The sequence below is a fragment of the Oncorhynchus masou genome, chromosome 6, assembly GCF_036934945.1.
Source record: "Oncorhynchus masou masou isolate Uvic2021 chromosome 6, UVic_Omas_1.1, whole genome shotgun sequence".
Classification (NCBI taxonomy): Eukaryota; Metazoa; Chordata; class Actinopteri; order Salmoniformes; family Salmonidae; genus Oncorhynchus; species Oncorhynchus masou.
This window is the reverse complement of record NC_088217.1, coordinates 13,069,158-13,089,913: the sequence shown is the minus strand read 5'-3', so window position 1 is coordinate 13,089,913 and position 20,756 is coordinate 13,069,158. Positions and strand designations below refer to the sequence as shown.

Here is a 20,756-nt window from a genome sequence, read left to right as displayed (position 1 = left end):
AAGCACCTGTGTAGATCTGAGAGGATTAGATAAGTATAAGAAATGTGGGACAAAATCCTCCCAACCTATCCGAGGGTAAAGCTACTGCCATACTGCTTACGCCTAGACTTATTATTGATTTCGGGAGAAGGAACTAAGGGTTGTCTCTGGACAGGGCCATAGGACTAACCACACCAAGTCAAACACCTCCGCCCTGCCACCTGACAATCACTTACAGCTTAGGGACAACTACACTATAGTTCACAAAATGCTCAGAAAATGTATTTAACCGATACATAAAGTAGGCCTATACTAATTTAAATAAATGGGCAATGTCAAAGACACAAGGTGGAGTTTCAGTTTACCCCCCCACAATATATTTGTGTATATTAGTTACATTTACAGTGTTTTCTTATCATACCAGAGTTTGTGTTGTTTTTCAGCCCCTTTATCATATTAATTTATTTTGAGTTTCTCGGTTAGCTGAATCACAATTGTGTATGTGTGTGTGTTAGAAAATCCATTTGCAAATATATGGGATCATCTCAGATATGTTTTATTAGAAAAAACATATTGCACATATCAAGCCAACTCTTTGTTCAATGAACAATACACTGCTGCCATCTATTGGTGTGACTGGAAAAATACACACAGGTGTCTCAATGTTGAGGCCCAAAAACCCTGCCTTAACATTTGCGTAATTCATAATTGTACATTGGGTTGAAAATACAGTATTGTACTCTGGAGTGATATCACTTTAAAAAGTATAATAACAATAAATATTATATTGACAAAGCAGATTGATTTCATCACATTCAATGAATCATTTACAGTGATTTCAGCATTTAAATATATCAATTGATATAGCAACGCTTTCTGAAATGTGCAAATTATGATAATTGTCACATCGGTCATGAAGTCACAATTAAACTGAGAAAATAATCAGTTTTTAATCAGCAAGGTCCAACAGACCAAAGTTCAGTATATTGTTACCCTCAGACCACGCAGCGTGTTGTGCCCCATCCATCTCTGAAGCCACTCTGTTGCCACTTGCCAGAGCATGGTTTGCTCCACCGATCGTAGCATTGCACTCTGGGCATTTACGGCTCATCATGGCGCCTCCACAATCTCCGATGGCATAGACGTGACCGTTGGGGCAGGAGTACCAGTGGCCTTTAGCCAAACTCATGGCTGAGAGTATCATCTTTCGTTCATCATCACTGATCCCCAGGCCAGAGCTTGGTAGCTTTTCAGCCAAGTCTTTCAGTGCCTGCTTTACCGAGTCCTCGTCTTGCAGAGTGAATGGCTGCATTCTCTCCAGAACCTCCCTTATGGCTGTGACCTCAGCCTGAACCTTGACCCCACGACTTGTGTCCTTAGCCATCTTGCAGCGGGCGTTGAGCTCGGCCAAAAAGGACAGCCTCTGTAGCTCGCTCTGCAGATCAGAAGCCTGCTGCTCCGAGAACTTCTGGTAACAATCCATCAGCCACCTCAGGAACTCTTCGACTTTCTTATCAAAGTGGAAAACTTCCGGACTTGACATGTGCTGCCTACTAATCTTCAGCAACTTGCCAACTCTCTCAAGGAAGGACATCTTGTTTTCTGTGATCCACAGTTCCTTAGCTGTGAGGTGGGAGGCCCTTAGTTTTTTCTCGATCTGTATGTACTCCATTGGTAGATATCTTTGCAAGTCCTCCTTGTCAATCCATTGCTGCTTAAGGACCGCCTTTTGTGCCGCAATATCTGACTGTGCTCCATTAATCTTCTCCTTAACTTTCTCAATTACCGCCAGACTCCGGTTGACGTAAGCCCCGTACCGGAGATTCCTGCGGATGGGAGTGCGACACCTGGGGCACTCCTTCAACTTTACTGCGAGCTGCTCCTCGGTAGCCTGCTGGTTGTCATCCATCCCCATGTATATATCCATGGACGTGGACTCAAAGATGTGTCCGCAGTCGTCCAGCTGAATAAAGCAGGCCTCAGCATCGTCCTCCGTACCAAAGAAGATCTCCATAACATCCTCGCGGTGGCAAACACGGCACTTGTTGGGGCAGGGGTCTCCACACAGGCCGATGCAGGGGTGCCCACACTGCAAGGTTTTGGTGCAGGGCTGGGTGCAGGGTGGACGGTCACAAGGCTCATGGCAGAGCTTGCTGCAGCCCTGGTGAGGACACTGCCAGGCACAGGGCTCTATGCAGGGGGCACAGGGCTGGCCGCAGGGCTTCTTACAGGCACTGTGGATGCAGCGATTCTCACAGAGAATTGGACAGGAAGGGCAGTCACGTGTACAGGGCTCCCGACACTTGTGGGAGCAGACTAGGAGCTTATCACATCGGTGGAAACAGCCCAAGTGGAAGCGGCCCTGGTGGCATCTCTGGCAGGAACCAGGACAGGGGTGGCCACACTTCAGAATCTGTTTGCAAGGTGCCCTGCAGTCCGGCTGTACTGTAGATCTCCTATAATGACAGGGACCTTCTTGCTTGTGTCCACACTTGAGCTCCAAGGTGACTGTTGCCATGCAGGTGGTGGTGCAGGACTCCCCACACACAGTGGCACATAGATGGCCACACACCAGCATCTTCTGACAGGGCTCCTGGCACACAAACCGCTCTGGAGCCTGGTGACAGGGCACCATCTGCTTGTGCTGGCATCGCGGTATGATTTTCTCTACCCGCGTAAGGCAGTCTGTTGGGCACTTCTTGTAGCACAGAAGTTTGCATCGATGCCCCAGCTCACAGAGGACCTTCTGGCACTTCTTGTTACATGTGTACTTCTTGTGCTCTTGGTCGTACGGGTGGCAAGCACTGGAGCACACGTGACCACAGTTCAAGCGGAACTCGCAGGGCAGGTTGCAGCCTCCCTCAGGAGCATGTTTGAAGTCGTCTCCGCAGAATGCTTTAATGTGTCGCTCAGGGTGGTTCTGGCAGCACAGGGTCAGGGCAGGGCCCACTTGGTCTTTCTCTCGCAGTGTGTGCAGGATGTTGCTCCAAAGCTTGACCTTTCCCAACATGGCCATGTTTCCAACGCAGTAGAGACCCTTCTTAGCCCGTGACAGGGCCACACAGACACGGTTGGGGATGTTCAAGAAGCCCACCTTCCCCTCTTTGTTACTTCGAACCAGCGACAGCAGGACAATATCATTCTCCTCTCCTTGGTATTTGTCAACAACATGAACCTTTACCCCATTGAACTCTTTGGCTGGCATGAGTTTGCGCAGACAGTGGAGTTGGCCAGTGTAAGTGGTGAGGATGGTGATCTGGGACGGCTGGTATTCCTGTAACAGGAGGTAGCGACACAACGCTACCACGAATAAGGCCTCGTGGAGGTTCTGGCGACTCTTTCCATCCCTGATCTCCTCCTCCGGGTAGTTATGCTCCACAAAGAACATGTTGGAGAGAAGACCCTACAAGACAACAGGGAGGTGAATACAATGGTTATTGGACCGCAACTAACTTCTAAGGCCTACACATGGACTGTGTATTGTACTTCATTAATGGTTCATTGAATTTATGACATGCTGAAATGGATTGATATTCAGTATACAGTACACTTTAAATGCACTCCTGCTAGGAGGGTAACTACCATGTAAAAAGTCTCTGAAAGCATTGACAAACCTTAATGTTGTCATAGTCCATCACTGAGGGGTGGTTCTCTAGCTCAGAGTAGATGTGCGGGACCAGGAGACGGGCAATGTCTGGCCTCATGCGATGCTGTGCGGGGATAGACCCAGAGTTAGAGGATTGGTCAATGGACAATGAAGAACAAGAGGTAATTGGTTTATCCATATACACTTTCCCTTTAGATTCCCCACACGTACCTGGTAGTTAAGTCTGACGTATGGAAAGCCCATCCTGATCAGCCTCTCAAACATGGACACTTCAAGATTGAAGTTCTTGGCCAGTTCGAACACTGTTGCACTGGGCCGGAGCTAGGGACACAATGAGCACCATAAGTACCGCTGAAGCCCAAGAGAGGATGGAATGGACCACCTCATTTCAACACTTAGACAACATCTCCTCAACTCTATTACTTGTTGTTGAACACTGTTTTTACAGAACCTGCCCAAAGATAAACATTTGCCGTTCGACTAAATCACATTTACAGAAATCTTGATAAATGTGCATTGGCCCTCACAAATCAATGTAATAAAGTAAAATAAAAAGAGTACGAAAAGTATACAGTATTTGAAAATAAAAACTCACAGTTTTGCTATCCTATCTTGTTTTCCTGCTTCTTTTCAGTTGTTAATGTGTGTCTGCTTTATTTAGGGGACAAGGTAAGAATGTATGTGGGAGGGGGTGTGGGAAAGATACAAAACATTCTCAAATAATATGAGTTATGGTACTCAGTTTGTTTCTGCCTGACTGTGTTAGATTTCAACCACTAACTTTTGATTAATAGCACTTCAAAGCCAAAGCTTTTTTTCTCATCAAAAGTGTGATCCACCTACACGAAAGTAAAGTGCACATCTCAAGAATACCAGCTTTGAATAAAAGTGGATTATATTGAACTGAGTAAAATATGTGATATTCCCAGAGTGCTTTAGCTTTTTCACTCAGAGCTAAAAGGAACAAGTCAAGTTACGTAAGACATTATAGCTGGGTGAACACTCCGTTTAGCCCCAAGCAGAGTTGGAAGTTGATTGCAATTCAATAAGAAATTAAAATGACCATGGACTTTCAATCGTTTACATTAGGAGCAATTTTACATTAGGAGCAATGTTCAAGTCAATTTTACATTAGGAGCAATGTTCAAGTCAATTTTACATTAGGAGCAATGTTCAAGTCAATTTTACATTAGGAGCAATGTTCAAGTCAATTTTACATTAGGAGCAATGTTCAAGTCAATTTAACATTAGGAGCAATGTTCAAGTCAATTGAACATTAGGAGCAATTTTCATGTCCAATTCAATCACTGGATTTAGAGGCATAACAGTAGGGAAGTTGACCATGCCTGGCCAATGAGTGTCCAGTACCTGTTGGTGGTCTCCAATGAGAATGAGGTGCTGGCAGGCCTGGCTCAGAGTGGTGATGGTGTGGGCCTCCAGTACCTCTGCTGCCTCTTCCACGATCACTAGACAGGGGCGCACTTCCTGCAAAGCTTTGCGCCATCTAGCAGCCCCCGTGGTCGTCATGCCGATGACCTTGGCTTCCTTCAGGACACATAAGTCCTCACGGAGACGAATCTCAGCCAGACGCTCGGCAGCATCCTGATAGTCCTGCTCTGCCTGCTGGGCTCGCATACGCAGCTCCGTCCGATAACGCCCCACCCATAACCTGCGAACACAGAGCAGCGTCAGATGAGGTCATTGGTAGCATTTGACGGTAAGGCCACTAATGGAGTCTACATACGCAGGTCATAAAACTAACAAAGTTCCTATAGAAAAGTTGTGTTTACCTGACATAACACTGTCACAATCAAATTCTGAATACCTGAGATTCGTAGATAATGTATAGAGCAGAATCCTTTATTCCTTGTATGATTTACTGAGTCAATCCAACACGCTGGAGCTGTGACAATTTCTTTATTGCATCATCCAAAATGGCTTTTTGGCTTGGCACACAACTGAGCATTGCACTGGTCTTTTCCCCAGTCAGATCAAAACATGCGTCACTTAAGGTGGCACAGTCAATCGCACAACTGTGTGGTTTGTGTGGTCATGACGACTGTGCACTTTGCACAAACTAAGCACAGTTACATTGCCAGGGTGACAGAAACTTGTAGAGGTGAGGGGTTCAGTGCATGCATCTACTGAGATACATTTTCTCAGTAATTAGTTGACATAATTATGCACAATGGGAATATACGCTCTCGCAGTCTGGCGTTGCCTAGGGGATGAGAGAGACTATTACCGGTACAGTCTCCATCTGTCTGGCAGACTAAGAGTCCACACATCCAGAATGGTGTCTTCCTCATCTTCACTCATGGCTGAGCTGCTGCCCAGCTCTCTCCTAATACGATGTTTCATTTTCCTCTTCTGCACCCGCTGTATCTGCGCACACAGAGAGAGACACTTCAGACTTTTCAAATAACATTAACTCTACCTTTAACCCAGCACCTGCCTTTCTACCAAACTCCTGAGCTAAATACAGTGAAAATGAAGCAGGAGATTGTCATTTTAAATCAATAAGCAGCTAAATTGGTTTGTGATTCACATATTGTATGATGCAATGTATTTTGGCTATATTGTTATACAATAAGTTTGGATCAAGGCACGTTGTAGGTTCTCACCTCCCAGCCTTCTTCACTCTGCTCTGCATGTATCAGAGTGTTCTCCAGGTTCATGGCCAGCATCATTTCCGCCATATCCCTGACTGTCTCCTCCATCTTTCTTCGATCATCATCGTGACTATGATGCATGTCTGAGACTTCTACAAAGCGTTCCATCTGGATCAGGTCTGCCTCCTCCGCTATCTCGATCAGGTCCTCCTCCTCCTCATCATCTTCGTCCATTTCCCCATCTATCACAAAACAGAGAGGGTAAAATGTGTGAGGAGTTTCTATTCCTAGTAGTTCTCTCAACAGTCACTTTAATAATGTTGACATATTTTGCATTACTCATCTCATATGTATATACTGTATTCTATCCTATTCTACTGTTTCTTAGTCAATGCCATGCCGCTCTGACATTTCTAACCCAAATATTTATAGATTCTTAATTCTATTCCTTTACTTTATATTTGTGTGTATTGTGTGAATTGTTGTGAAATTGTTAGATATGACTTGTTAGATATTACTGCACTGTCGGAGCTAGAAGCATTTCGCTAAACCCACAATAACATCTGCTGAACACGTGTATGTGACAAATAACATTTGATTCGATGAACTCTGAACTCTGCTTCACCCAATATAGTTTCAGGATCAAAGGGAATTTTAAAGAAAACATAAAAGAGTTCAATAGATACAGCAGACTACTAGCTAGCTATGTGAACTACAGCCATAATATATTCACAAGCAATGTTGACAAATACAAGGCCACAAGGAGAAGCACTTTTTAAACTCTGCATTGTTGGGTAAGGGCTCATAAAGTAAACATTTCACGGTAAAGTCTAGACCTGTTGTATTCAGAGCATGTGACAAATACAATTTGATTTTGATTTGCTTTGCACCTGTTCCAGTTGTTATGTCTGTCTGATCATGTTGTGTCTCGTCTACTGTGACGATTATGCAATTTTGGGTAACAATGAATTGTCAAGCACGGTTATTATTACATTTTTTTTAAACAAACTGCTTGTAATGCATTATAACCTATCTTTGAAAACAAGTTACAATATACTGTACCTAATGAATACAACACAGCTTTGGGGACACCCCTGTCGCTTGGAACTTTTGGAAATTAAGCTTCTCCTCCCGACCGTGCCATTCTGTTCATATAATGATTACCAACTTTTTCACTTCATGTAAAAAAAATAAAAAAATAAAAAACTGCTATTGGGTAAACCATATCTACTTAAATATAAAGGTGAATCCCCCTTCTACTGAAAATAATGTAGTAAAAAGATTATGACAATAATTGTTTTAAAGTTCAGGGTTATTGTCCATAATTGTCAGTTACGAGATTATACAATAACTGTTCCAGCCCTATGACTTTGTTCAGTGGTACTGCAGTGGCTTCTCACCTGCATTGTCATTTTGAGGATGTGGTGTCCTCTGCTGGAAGGCAGTGGAACCTAACCCCAGCCACTCCATTATCATAGACGGCTTCTTCCCACCATAGCTCTCAAAACCATCCAGTGCCTGAGGAAAAGTACATATCAAGAGTAAGTATTGTCTCCACTCTGGCCAATAGCAGATTAACACAGATCGGATCATAAAGCTTTTCTGGGAATGTCTATTTTGTTTACATGAATCTTAAGCCTTGAATAAGCAGTAGGGGTTATCGTCCTCATTGTAGTTATCCTATATGACATCATCATAGTTTTAGAAGTAGCAGAGGTGGTGGAACTATGAGTTATAGTCATAGCAGTAGTCACCACTTTATATTTGACAGTGGTATCAACGACTCACAGGCTGCAGGGACAGGCTATCCCAGTGCTCCTCTGAGATGAACCTTTGAAGGAACTGTTCCCTTAGAACGCCTCGCAGACTACACTCCAGCTGCACAGACTGAGTCTGGATCTTCGTCTCTTCGGTCCGCAATGCATCATAGATCTGAGAGGAAACAATATTCTGAGCATCAGTATGTGGTATCGTTTCCCTAAAGGACTATTTGCCCAAAAGATATCCAACCTGGTTGTTACATTCCTGACACATACTGAGCTACATTGACTTCAATTGGAGTGCTCATTTACATTTTAAGACTATTTCTCAAATTTGAGCGTAACTTTCAGGTCTCCCACACTAACTCTCACCTCACTGTTGGCACGGCGAAGATGTTGCGGTAGTTTGCGGCGGAAGTCATGGGACCTTTTCAGCTCCCCCAGAGTGAAGCGCTTCAGGGCCTCACTGTTGCTTCGCCCACCCACTCTTACAATACCGTCTGGTAAAAACTTGTGGATGCCTATGGTGCATAATGTTAAACAAATTAACTTGGGGATGCCTATGGTGCATAATGTTAAACAAATTAACTTGGGGATGCCTATGGTGCATAATGTTAAACAAATGAACTTGGGGATGCCTATGGTGCATAATGTTAAATGAACATGGGGATGCCTATGGTGCATAATGTTAAACAAATTAACTTGGGGATGCCTATGGTGCATAATGTTAAACAAATTAACTTGGGGATGCCTATGGTGCATAATGTTAAATGAACTTGGGGATGCCTATGGTGTATAATGTTAAATGAACATGGGGATGCCTATGGTGCATAATGTTAAACAAATTAACTTGGGGATGCCTATGGTGCATAATGTTAAATTAACTTGGGGATGCCTATGGTGCATAATGTTAAATGAACATGGGGATGCCTATGGTGCATAATGTTAAATGAACTTGGGGATGCCTATGGTGCATAATGTTAAATGAACTTGGGGATGCCTATGGTGCATAATGTTAAATGAACTTGGGGATGCCTATGGTGCATAATGTTAAATGAACTTGGGGATGCCTATGGTGCATAATGTTAAATGAACTTGGGGATGCCTATGGTGCATAATGTTAAACAAATTAACTTGGGGATGCCTATGGTGCATAATATTAAACAAATTAACTTGGGGATGCCTATGGTGCATAATGTTAAACAAATGAACTTGGGGATGCCTATGGTGCATAATGTTAAACAAATGAACTTGGGGATGCCTATGGTGCATAATGTTAAACAAATGAACTTGGGGATGCCTATGGTGCATAATGTTAAACAAATTAACTTGGGGATGCCTATGGTGCATAATGTTAAATGAACATGGGGATGCCTATGGTGCATAATGTTAAATGAACTTGGGGATGCCTATGGAGCACAATGTTAAACAAATTAACTTGGGGATGCCTATGGTGCATAATGTTAAACAAATGAACTTGGGGATGCCTATGGTGCATAATGTTAAACAAATTAACTTGGGGATGCCTATGGTGCATAATGTTAAACAAATTAACTTGGGGATGCCTATGGTGCACAATGTTAAACAAATTAACTTGGGGATGCCTATGGTGCATAATGTTAAATGAACATGGGGATGCCTATGGTGCATAATGTTAAATGAACTTGGGGATGCCTATGGTGCATAATGTTAAATGAACTTGGGGATGCCTATGGTGCATAATGTTAAATGAACTTGGGGATGCCTATGGTGCATAATGTTAAATGAACTTGGGGATGCCTATGGTGCATAATGTTAAATGAACTTGGGGATGCCTATGGTGCATAATGTTAAATGAACTTGGGGATGCCTATGGTGCATAATGTTAAATGAACTTGGGGATGCCTATGGTGCATAATGTTAAACAAATTAACTTGGGGATGCCTATGGTGCATAATGTTAAACAAATTAACTTGGGGATGCCTATGGTGCATAATGTTAAACAAATGAACTTGGGGATGCCTATGGTGCATAATGTTAAATGAACTTGGGGATGCCTATGGTGCATAATGTTAAATGAACTTGGGGATGCCTATGGTGCATAATGTTAAATGAACTTGGGGATGCCTATGGTGCATAATGTTAAACAAATTAACTTGGGGATGCCTATGGTGCATAATGTTAAACAAATTAACTTGGGGATGCCTATGGTGCATAATGTTAAATGAACTTGGGGATGCCTATGGTGCATAATGTTAAACAAATTAACTTGGGGATGCCTATGGTGCATAATGTTAAACAAATTAACTTGGGGATGCCTATGGTGCATAATGTTAAATGAACATGGGGATGCCTATGGTGCATAATGTTAAATGAACTTGGGGATGCCTATGGTGCATAATGTTAAATGAACTTGGGGATGCCTATGGTGCATAATGTTAAATGAACTTGGGGATGCATATGGTGCATAATGTTAAATGAACTTGGGGATGCCTATGGTGCATAATGTTAAATGAACTTGGGGATGCCTATGGTGCATAATGTTAAATGAACTTGGGGATGCCTATGGTGCATAATGTTAAATGAACTTGGGGATGCCTATGGTGCATAATGTCCTGTGTGGCTCAGTCGGTAGAGCATGGCGCTTGTTAAACGAAGCGTTGTGGGGATGCCTATGGGACCATAATGTTAAATGAACTTGGAAGTCGCTTTGGACAAAAGCGTCTGTTAAATGGGAATATATGGGGATGCCTATGGTGCATAATGTTAAACAAATGAAAAAGCTGCTGATACATATGATGACTAAAGTGCCCTTCAGAATTATATCTGGTAAAACACAAATTATGACATTTTTCAAGAATGGCTTGAGGTTGAAAATAACTGAATTCAAGAAGCAAAAGTAGTGTGGGACAATCATGCATTCATATACCATACATCCATAGTTCAGTATGTCTGGGAGTAGGAGCCCTACCTTCCAGGAACTGGTCTAGAGCGTGGTTGGTATAACAAACCACCAGCATTGGGGAGGAGCCAAAGACACCTTTCCACACCTCCTGATTGGTCAAAAGAGCTTGGGCGATCTTTAGTCCTGTGTAGGTCTTCCCTGAGATTATGAGTAAGGAGAGAAAACGAATGTCCAAAAGTATTATACTCCTGCAAGTCCACCAATACATCAAGCAGCATGGCATATCAATGTCAAACTTTCAGCCTAGAAATTGTACATGTACACTACCATTCAAATGTTTGCGGTGACTTAGAAAAGTCCTTGTTTTTGAAAGAAAAGCACATTTTGTCCATTAAAAGAACATCAAATTGATCAGAAATACAATGTAGACATTGTTAATGTTGTAAATGACTATTGCAGCTGGAAACGGCAGATATTTTATGGAATATCTACATAGGAGTGCAGAGGCTCATTATCAGCAACCATCACTCCTGTGTTCCAATGGCACATTGTGTTAGCTAATCCAAGTTCATCATTTTAAAAGGCTAATTGATCATTAGAAATCCCTGTTGCAATTATGTTAGCACAGCTGAAAACTGTTGTTCAGATTAAAGAAGCAATAAAACGGATGATCTCGTACAAAGTTGTGTACTACTCCCTTCACAGAACACCACAAACTGGCTCTAACCAGAATAGAAAGAGTAGTGGGAGACCCTGTGCACAACTGAGCAAGAGGATTAGTACATTAGAGTGTCTAGTTTGAGAAACAAGTCCTTAACTGGCAGCTTCATTAAATAGTACCCGCAAAACACCAGTCTCAATGACAACAATGAAGAGGCGACTCCGGGATGCTGGCCAGTTAAGGACTTGTGAGGCGTCTGTTTCTCAAACTCGACACTCTAATGTACTTGTCCTCTTGCTCAGCTGTGCACTGGGGCCTCCCACTCCTCTTTCTATTCTGGTTAGAGCCAGTTTTCCCTGTTCTGTGAAGGGAGGCGTACACAGTGAAGGGAGGAGTACACAGCATTGTACGAGATCTTCAGTTTCTTGGAAATTTCTCGCATGGAATAGTCTTCAATTCTCAGAACAAGAATATACTGACGAGTTTCAGGAGAAAGGGCTGTTTCTGGCCCTTTTGAGCCTGTAATCGATCTCACAAATGCTGATGCTCCAGATACTCAACTAGTCTAAAGAAGGCCACTTCTATTGCTTCTTTAATCAGTACAACAGTTTTCAGCTGTGCTAACATAATTGCAAAAGGGTTTTCTAATGATCAATTAGACTTAAAATTATAAACTTGGATTAACTAACACAACGTGCCATTGGAACACAGGAGTGGATGCTGATAATGGAACTCTGTACAACGATGTACAGTTGAAGTCGGAAGTTTACATACACTTAGGATGGAGTCATTAAAACTCGTTTTTCAACCACTCCACAAATTTCTCGTTAACAAACTATAGTTTTGGCAAGTCGGTTAGGACATCTACCTTGTGCATGACACAAGTCATTTTTCCAACAATTGTTTACAGACAGATTATTTCACTTACAACTCACTGTATCACAACTCCAGTGGGTCAGAAGTTTACATACACTAAGTTGACTGTGCCTTTAAACAGCTTGGAAAATTCCAGAAAATGATGTCATGGATTTAGACAATTCTGATAGGCTAATTGACATAATTTCAGTCAATTGGAGGTGTACCTGTGGATGTATTTCAAGTCCTACCTTCAAACTCAGTGCCTCTTTGCTTGACGTCATGGGAAAATCAAAAGAAATCAGCCAAGACCTCAGAAAAGACCTCCACAAGTCTGGTTCATCCTTGGGAGCAAGTTCCAAACACCTGAAGGTATCACGTTCATCTGTACAAACAATAGTACGAAAGTATAAACACCATGGGACCACGCAGCCGTCATACCGCTCCGGAAGGAAACGCGTTCTGTCTCCAAGAGATGAACGTACTTTGGTGAGAAAAGTGCAAATCACTCCCAGAACATCAGCAAAGGGCCAAGTGAAGATGCTGGAGAAAGCAGAACAAAAGTATCTATATCCACAATAAAACAAGTCCTATATCGACATAACCTGAAAGGCCGCTCAGCAAGGAAGAAGCTACTGCTCCAAAACCGCCATAAAAAAAGCCAGACTACGGTTTGCGGTTTGAGAAATGTCCTCTGGTTTGATGAAACAACAATAGAACTGTTTGGCCATAATGACCATCGTTATGTTTGGAGGAAAAAGGGGGAGGCTTGCAAGCTGAAAAACACCATCCCAACCATGAAGCACAAAGATGGCAGCATCATGTTGTGGGGGTGCTTTGCTGCAGGAGGGACTGGTGCACTTCACAAAATAGATGGCGTCATAAGGAAGGACAATTATATGGATAATTATTGTGGGAAGCTTGTAATCCACAAGCTTCCCACAATAAGATGGGTGAATTTTGGCCCATTCCTCCTGACAGAGCTGGTGTAACGTGGGGTCAGGTTTGTAGGCCTCCTTGCTCGCACACAATTTTTCAGTTCTGCCCACAAATTTTCAATAGGATTGAGGTCAGGGCTTTGTGATGGCCATTCCAATACCTTTACTTTGTTGTGCTTAAAGCCATTTTGACACAACTTTGGAAGTATGCTTGGGGTCATTGTCCATTTGGAAGACCCATTTGCGACCAAGCTTTAACTTCCTGACTGATGTCTTGAGATTTTGCTTCAATATATCCACATAATTGTCCTGCCTCATGATGCCATCTATTTTGTGAAGTGCACCAGTCCCCGCTGCAGCAAAGCATCCTCATAACATGATGATGCTACCCCCGTGCTTCAGGTTTGGGATGGTGATCTTCGGCTTGCAAGCCTCCTCCTTTTTCCTCCAAGTGATTTGCACTTTTCGCACCAAAGTACGTTAATCTCTAGGAGACAGAACACGTCTCCTTCCTGAGCGGTATGACGGCTGCGTGGTGCCATGGGGTTTAAACGTACGTACTATTGTTTGTACAGATGAACGTGGTACCTTCAGGCGTTTGGAAATTGCTCCCAAGGACGAACCAGACTTGTGGAGGTCTACAATTGTTTTTCTGAGGTATTGGCTGATTTCTTTTGATTTTCCCATGATGTCAAGCAAAAAGGCACTGACTTTGAAGGTAGGACTTGAAATACATCCACAGGTACACCTCCAATTGACTCAAATGATGTCAATTAGTCTATCAGAATCTCCAAAAGCCATTACATAATTTTCTGGAATTTTCCAAGCTGTTTGAATGCACAGTCAACTTAGTGTATGTAAACTTCTGGCCCACTTGAATTGTGATACAGTGACATAATCTGTCTGTAAACAAAAATGACTTGTGTCGTGCACAAAGTAGTTGTCCTAACCGACTTGCCAAAACTATAGTTTGTTAACAAGAAATTTGTGGAGTGGTTGAAAAACAAGTTTTAATCTCCAACCAAAGTGTATGTAAACTTCTCACTTCAACTGTATTCCATAAAAAATCTGCAATTTCCAGCTACAATAGTCATTTACAACATTAACAATGTCTACACTCTATTTCTGATCAATTTGATGTTATTTTAATGGACAAAAAACTGTGCTTTTCTTTCAAAAACAAGGACGTTTCTAAGTGACCCCAAACTTTTGAACGGTAGTGTACATAAACATGATCTAATTCAATATGTATCATTTGTTCTATATGTATTCCACCTGTGCCTGGGGGTCCCTGGATGATTGCCAGCTCCTTGGTGAGGGCGAGCTGAAGTGCTCTCATCTGGGACTCGTCCAATCCCAGCTGCTCCATGGGGGGCCAGGCTTCAGGATCCAGGGTGTGGAAGCGGCTGCTCTTAAACTCAGGCACCGCAATAGCAGACAGGTCATATGTATCCCCCATTGGCAGGTAGGCAGGAGGGTGGACCTCTGAGCTACATTCCACTATATACCTGCAATTTACAAGTTGTCATAAATCAAAAATACAATTTTTGTTAGTCAGAAAGTTCTCAATCTTCATTACAATAATTGATATGCAGTAAATGTTCTGTCACAAAATATCTGCTAAATATCATCTAGCAGCTGGTGGAAGAGGTAAGTCACCCACAAACCATGTTAAGCACTTTAAGATCAGAAGTATGGAACTGTATGAACGCAATCTGCGATTCTCAATATCAGAAAAACATGGTGGAAAGAAATATTTAGCCGACTCTCTCTCATAGCATCAACACCACCGGTGTGACAGCCAGTACATACATAGGGCTGACTAATGATTGAATTCAACAACGACAGACAGTACACCGACCTCTGGAAGGGCAGATCCTCTACTTCCAGCTCCTGCAGCCCCTCGAGGACATAGCGGTAGGCCTCAAAGTAGGCGGTTGTCTCCACCATGAGGAAGGATTGGTGGGCCTCCACTCCGGCTAGGGCTCGCCTGCTCTCCGTTGAGAAAATGATCTGGACAAAGCCCTTCTCTAGCTCCCTGGGGTCCCGGTCGGACACAGTGGCAAACAGGAAAGTCTCAAAGTTGTCACAGGACATGCAGACCAGGGACCCATATATCAGCCGCTTGGAGTTCTGCCAGCGGACAAACTGTGTGGGACAGAGAATAACATGAACATATATTGAATGCACTCTACTACACAATGTTGGTAAGTTATATTTCTTCTGTTCAAATACTCAATAGAACTGACTGACCTTAAGAGGTTTGGAGTCAAACTGGACCTTATAGGCCAAACCAGACCGGGTGCACATTGGAACCACCAGTCGCGTGTCAAAGTACACTGTGATGTCATCGAAGCGCCTCTTCCTCAAAGGGACGTCTTTATTGCCCAGGTCCTGCTGGTTCTGAAGCAGCTTCTGGATGCCCTCTCGAAGAGGCCTCACAAAGTCCTCTCGCATGAGCCGGAAGTGCGTGTCCAGGTACAGCAGTCCGCTGGCGTAGCGTTTCAAGATGAGGTTGGGCCTGAGGAAGGGCCTCTGTTCCTGGTGGAACTCCTCGGGGGTGGGGTAGATGGACAGGGTCCTGAAGTCGGCCTCCCCAGGTGGGGCGTCCTCCTGGGGGGTGATGAAGGAGTAGTTGTCTGACTTTAGGGTGCCCTCCCTGGCTCTCTCCTGGAGGTGCTCCACCAGGACCTGGATCCTCTCCAGGTTCTCCTCCGTCTGCCCCAGGACATCCACCCCCACAGCTCGCAGGCTGTTGATGACTGGTCTGAAGAGGGCCACTATCATGGACACGGCCTGGGTCGAGCTAGCCGGGAATATCCTGAGCACCTCAGCGAGAAGGGTCATGATGTTGTCCAAGTGCTGGGGGTACTGTTCCCGGCGAGTGAGGTCGAACTCTGACCCCATTCCCATCACATAATGGGGCAGGATGGTTCGGAGGAATCCAGAATGCTTGATTAAGCCAGCCAAGTGCTGTATAGTTTGACGGTCAGTTTTGGACAAGAAGGCCTTGCAGAGGACTTGGCAGAGGAGCTGAACGAGGTCCTTTCGCATCTCTCGTTCGTCCAGTAGAGCTTGCAGTCCATAACTGGAGGCAAGAGTAATGGCTATTTCTGAAGGTTCTTTCCCTGAGAGCTCCTCCAACGTTTTGTACCCCATTGGACGAACATGAGGAGCGCCACCATCTGCAGCTCTTCCTCTCCCTCCTCCTCTCTCTCCATCTCTTCCTCTCCCTCTTCCTCTCCCTCCTCCTCTCCCTCCTCCTCTTTCTCCTCCTCCTCCCCAACCCCTCACACCCTCCCCTCCTCTTCCTCTTCCTCCCCAACCCCTCGCACCCTCCCCTCCTCCTCTGCCGTCCACTCTTTCTCCTCCTCCTCTTCCTCCCCAACCCCTCGCACCCTCCCTTCCTCTTACTCCCCTGGCGTCTGGCGCTCTCCTATCCTCCCTTGGGTTCCCCCCATTAACACCTCTCCTCCCTCCCCTGGCCCCCCTTCCCCTTCCCCCTGGGTTGGCTATCCCTTCCTCTTCTCTCTGACCAGCCTCAGCACCTGAGAGACAAACAGGGAAATCTATATCAATTTAATGAAGGAAATGCCAATCATGTCTTACTTATACAAAACTCAAAATGAATCTCCTTACCTATTCTGTGATCGACATGGTTGGCTCCTCTACCTCTCCTGCCCCTGTTTGGGTTTTCCATTCAGGCTGAATTACTATTGGTCCACTAGAACAAGAAATGAAACCCAGCAAAACACATATTGAATGTTTATATCAATGGCATTAATCAATTTGTTTAAAGTTATTCCAAAACAGAGGCAAGCATGACTATTGTACATTGTGGTGGATGCCGTGCGACATCTATTGGACACAGACAATTATTACGTGGACATTTTTTATAAATGTTTTATTATGCGGAAATAGTGTTGGTTTCATTTCTACTGAAATGATGTCACTTGGATACAGTGAATAATATATATATATATATATATATATATATATATATATATGGCTGATTCAATCAATGTATCGAAATCAATTTGGATCCTTCGAAACCAAGGATGAATATTTCACAACAAAATGTCAGTGTTTTAGGACAGTCATGGAATTATGTAAATGAATCATTTGTATTTTATTCCGGATCTGCAGCTACTCTTCCTAAGGGTCCAATCACAATTACATACAATAAAACTATAACATATCTACAATACAAACTCAACACAGAAAAATAACTATATTCAAATGTGTGTAGAGTGCGTGTGTTAGCGAATGCCCTGTGTGCCTGTGTTTGTCTCTTCACAATCCGCGCTGATCCATAACGTGTAGTTTTATCCGTTTTAAAAATCTGATTCTACTGCTTGACAGTTCCAAATAGCCATGGCGCTATGTAGTACTGTGCGTTTCCCGTTGTCTGTTCCGGATTTGGGGACTGTGAAGAGACATCTGGTGGCATGTATTGGTGTGGGTATATATGGACGTCTGAGCTAAGCGCTAGTCGCTTAAATAGGTCAATGATTTAAACATGTCAGTACCTCTCACAAAGACACATTTTGAAACTAGGAAAACGATTTGAACTGTTCCACAAGTGTATAAACCAAGCAGTGTGACTGACGTGACATCTTATCCAGAATTGTATTTACTTGTCGAAATAGGGTGTTCATATGTGATACATTTTTATTTTACATAGTAAAATAGAATTGCTTACCTTTGCTGAACGTGTGAATATTTTTGATAGGATTTAGTGTCCAATTGCAGATTACATAAAACTTTTAAATACGCGTATTTCTGTAGTCCTTGTTGTCTGGTTGACAGTAATGATTCGCTCTGTTACTGTCCTCGTCTCTGCGGATCAGCGTTGGGGAATTCCGCGAGGTGCTCTTTAAACTGGGCCCAGGCCTGTTCGCTGTCAGTTTCGCTTTCCAAGATGTTACATAGTGCAAGTGAGTCAGAAATGAAACTACACGCCCTGTTGTTTGTAAAAATGTTGACGATACTTGAGTGATCTGCTGCCCGTTACGCTTTCCAAAGTGATACGAAGTGCAAGTGAGTCAGAAATGAAACTACACGCCCTACTTGTTGGTACAATATTTCAGAGAGATAATTTTAATGTTTACGAAAATACATATTGAGCAATAATATGGTGCTCTTTTTTGTCAGTATGGCTAATCATAAACACTTCGGAAGTTAAAATATATACATAACGCTGCACTGGCTCGCTCTCTCTGTTGTAGCAATTGAGCAGTTGTGCAAAGTTTAAGAAGCACTTTCAAGTATTTTGACTTAAGTAGTTTGTGTATCTGTACAATTTATATTATTGCCAACTTTTACTTCACTCCATTCCTAAAGAAAATAATGTACTTTTTACCTGACACCCAAAAGTATGAAGTGCTTACTTGGCAATTTTCCTGTCCTGCTAAATTCACACACTTATCAAGAGAACCTCCCTGCTGCCTCAGTCTGCAAGATCAAACTAAACACATAATTTGTTTGTTAATTATGTCTAAGTGTTGGAGTGTGCCCCTGGCTTTTGACACACACAAAAAACATGAAAAATATCTGGTTTGCATTATATAAAAGGATTGAAATTACTTAAGTATATTTTAGCAAATTACATTTACTTTTGATACTTAAGTATATTTAAAACCAAATACTTATACTCAAGTAGAATTTTACTGGGTGACTCACTTTTACTAGAGTCATTTTCTATTAAGATACCTTTACTCCCATGTACAACAATTGGGTACTTTTTCCACCACTGCAATGGAGTAGCTAGCGACTGAATGAGTAGGTGTTCTAAAACTTTTGACAGGTAGTGTATATTGAGCAACACAAAGGTGCACTTTTTTGTCAGTATGGCTAATCATAAACACTTTGGAACTTAAGATACCGCTGCACTGCCTATGTACAGTTGCAGTCGGAAGTTTACATACACTTAGGTTGCAGTCATTAAAACTCATTTTTCAACCACCCCACAAGTATCTTGTTAACAAACTAGTTTTGGCAATTCAGTTAGGACATCTACTTTGTGCATGACACAAGTCATTTATCATCTAAAAATTGTTTACAGATTATTTCACATTTAATTCAGTGTATCGCAATTCCAGTGGGTCAGAAGTTTACATACACTAAGTTGACTGTGCCTTTAAACAGCTTGGAAAATTCCAGACAATGTCATGGCTTTAGAAGATTCTGATAGGCTAACTGACATCATTTGAGTGAATTGGAGGTGTACCTGTGGATGTATTTCAAGGTCTACCTTCAAACTCAGTGCCTCTTTGCTTGACATCATGGGCAAATCAAAAGAAATCAGCCAAGACATCAGATAAAAAAATGTAGACCTACACACGTCTGGTTCATCCTTGGGAGCAATTTCCAAACGCCTGAAGGTACCACGTTCATCTGTACAAACAATAGTACGCAAGTATAAACACCATGGGACCACGCAGCCGTCATACCGCTCTGGAAGGAAACGCGTTCCGTCTCCTAGAGATGAACGTACTTTGGTGCAAAAAGTGCAAATAAATCCCAGAACAGCAAAGGACCTTGAAGATGCTGGAGGAAACAGGTACAAAAATATCTTTATCCATAGTAAAACGAGTCCTATATCGACATAACCTGAAAGGCCGCTCAGCAAGGAAGAAGCCACTGCTCCAAAACCTCCGTAAAAAAGACAGACTATGGTTTGCAACTGCACATGGGGACAAAGATCGTACTTTTTGGAGAAATGTCCTCTGGTCTGAGGAAACAAAAATAGAACTGTTTGGCCATAATGACCATTGTTATGTTTGGAGGAAAAAGGGGGAGGCTTTCAAACCAAAGGTCACCATCCCAACCGTGAAGCACGGGGGTGGCAGCATCATGTTGTGGGGGTGCTTTGCTGCAGGAGGAACTGGTGCACTTCACAAAATAGATGGCATTATGAGAGGGAAAATTGTGTGGATATATTGAAGCAACATCTCAAGACATTAAAGCTTTGTCCCAAATGGGTCTTCCAAATGGACAATGACCCAAAGTTGTGGCAAAATGGCTTAAGGACAACAAAGTCAAGGTATTGAGTGGCCATCACAAAGCCCTGACCTCAATTCTATTTAAAATTTGTGGGCAGACCTGAAAAAGCGTGTGCGAGCAAGGAGGCCTACAAGCCTGACTCAGTTACACCAGCTGTCAGGAGGAATGGGCCAAAATTCACCCAACTTATTGTGGGAAGCTTGTGGTAGGCTACCCAAAACGTTTAACCCACGTTAAACAATTTAAAGACAATGCTGCCAAATACTAATTGAGTGTATGTCAACTTCTGACCCACTGGGAATGTGATAAAAGAAATAAAAGCTGAAATCATTTTCTCTATTATTCTGACATTACACATTCTTAAAATAAAGTGGTGATCCAACTGACCTAAGACAGGGAATTTTTACTGTAATTAAATGTCAGTAATTGTGAAAAACTGAGTTTAATTGTTTTTG

The 20,756-nt window shown here is 42.9% G+C and overlaps 1 protein-coding gene and 1 long non-coding RNA gene across 2 annotated transcripts; both read right to left on the bottom strand.

Annotated features, from left to right (window-relative positions):
- Nucleotides 1-514: 514 nt before the first annotated feature.
- On the bottom strand, nucleotides 515-16,545 carry znfx1 (zinc finger, NFX1-type containing 1). The gene is made up of 13 exons (XM_064967579.1): nucleotides 15,550-16,545; nucleotides 15,158-15,444; nucleotides 14,572-14,804; nucleotides 10,909-11,040; nucleotides 8,331-8,479; nucleotides 7,987-8,130; nucleotides 7,599-7,716; nucleotides 6,211-6,440; nucleotides 5,832-5,971; nucleotides 4,955-5,255; nucleotides 3,797-3,907; nucleotides 3,594-3,689; nucleotides 515-3,382 (listed from the first exon to the last, which is right to left on the bottom strand). The coding sequence occupies exons 1-13, from the start codon at nucleotides 16,453-16,455 to the stop codon at nucleotides 929-931; spliced, it is 5,301 nt and encodes a 1,766-aa protein (XP_064823651.1). The 5' UTR covers nucleotides 16,456-16,545; the 3' UTR covers nucleotides 515-928.
- Nucleotides 16,546-16,706: 161 nt separating this feature from the next.
- LOC135541380 (uncharacterized) lies at nucleotides 16,707-18,335 on the bottom strand. Its single transcript, XR_010455965.1, has 3 exons — nucleotides 17,999-18,335; nucleotides 16,936-17,020; nucleotides 16,707-16,844 (listed from the first exon to the last, which is right to left on the bottom strand). It is a non-coding gene; the product is annotated as an uncharacterized LOC135541380 (long non-coding RNA).
- Nucleotides 18,336-20,756: the final 2,421 nt, after the last annotated feature.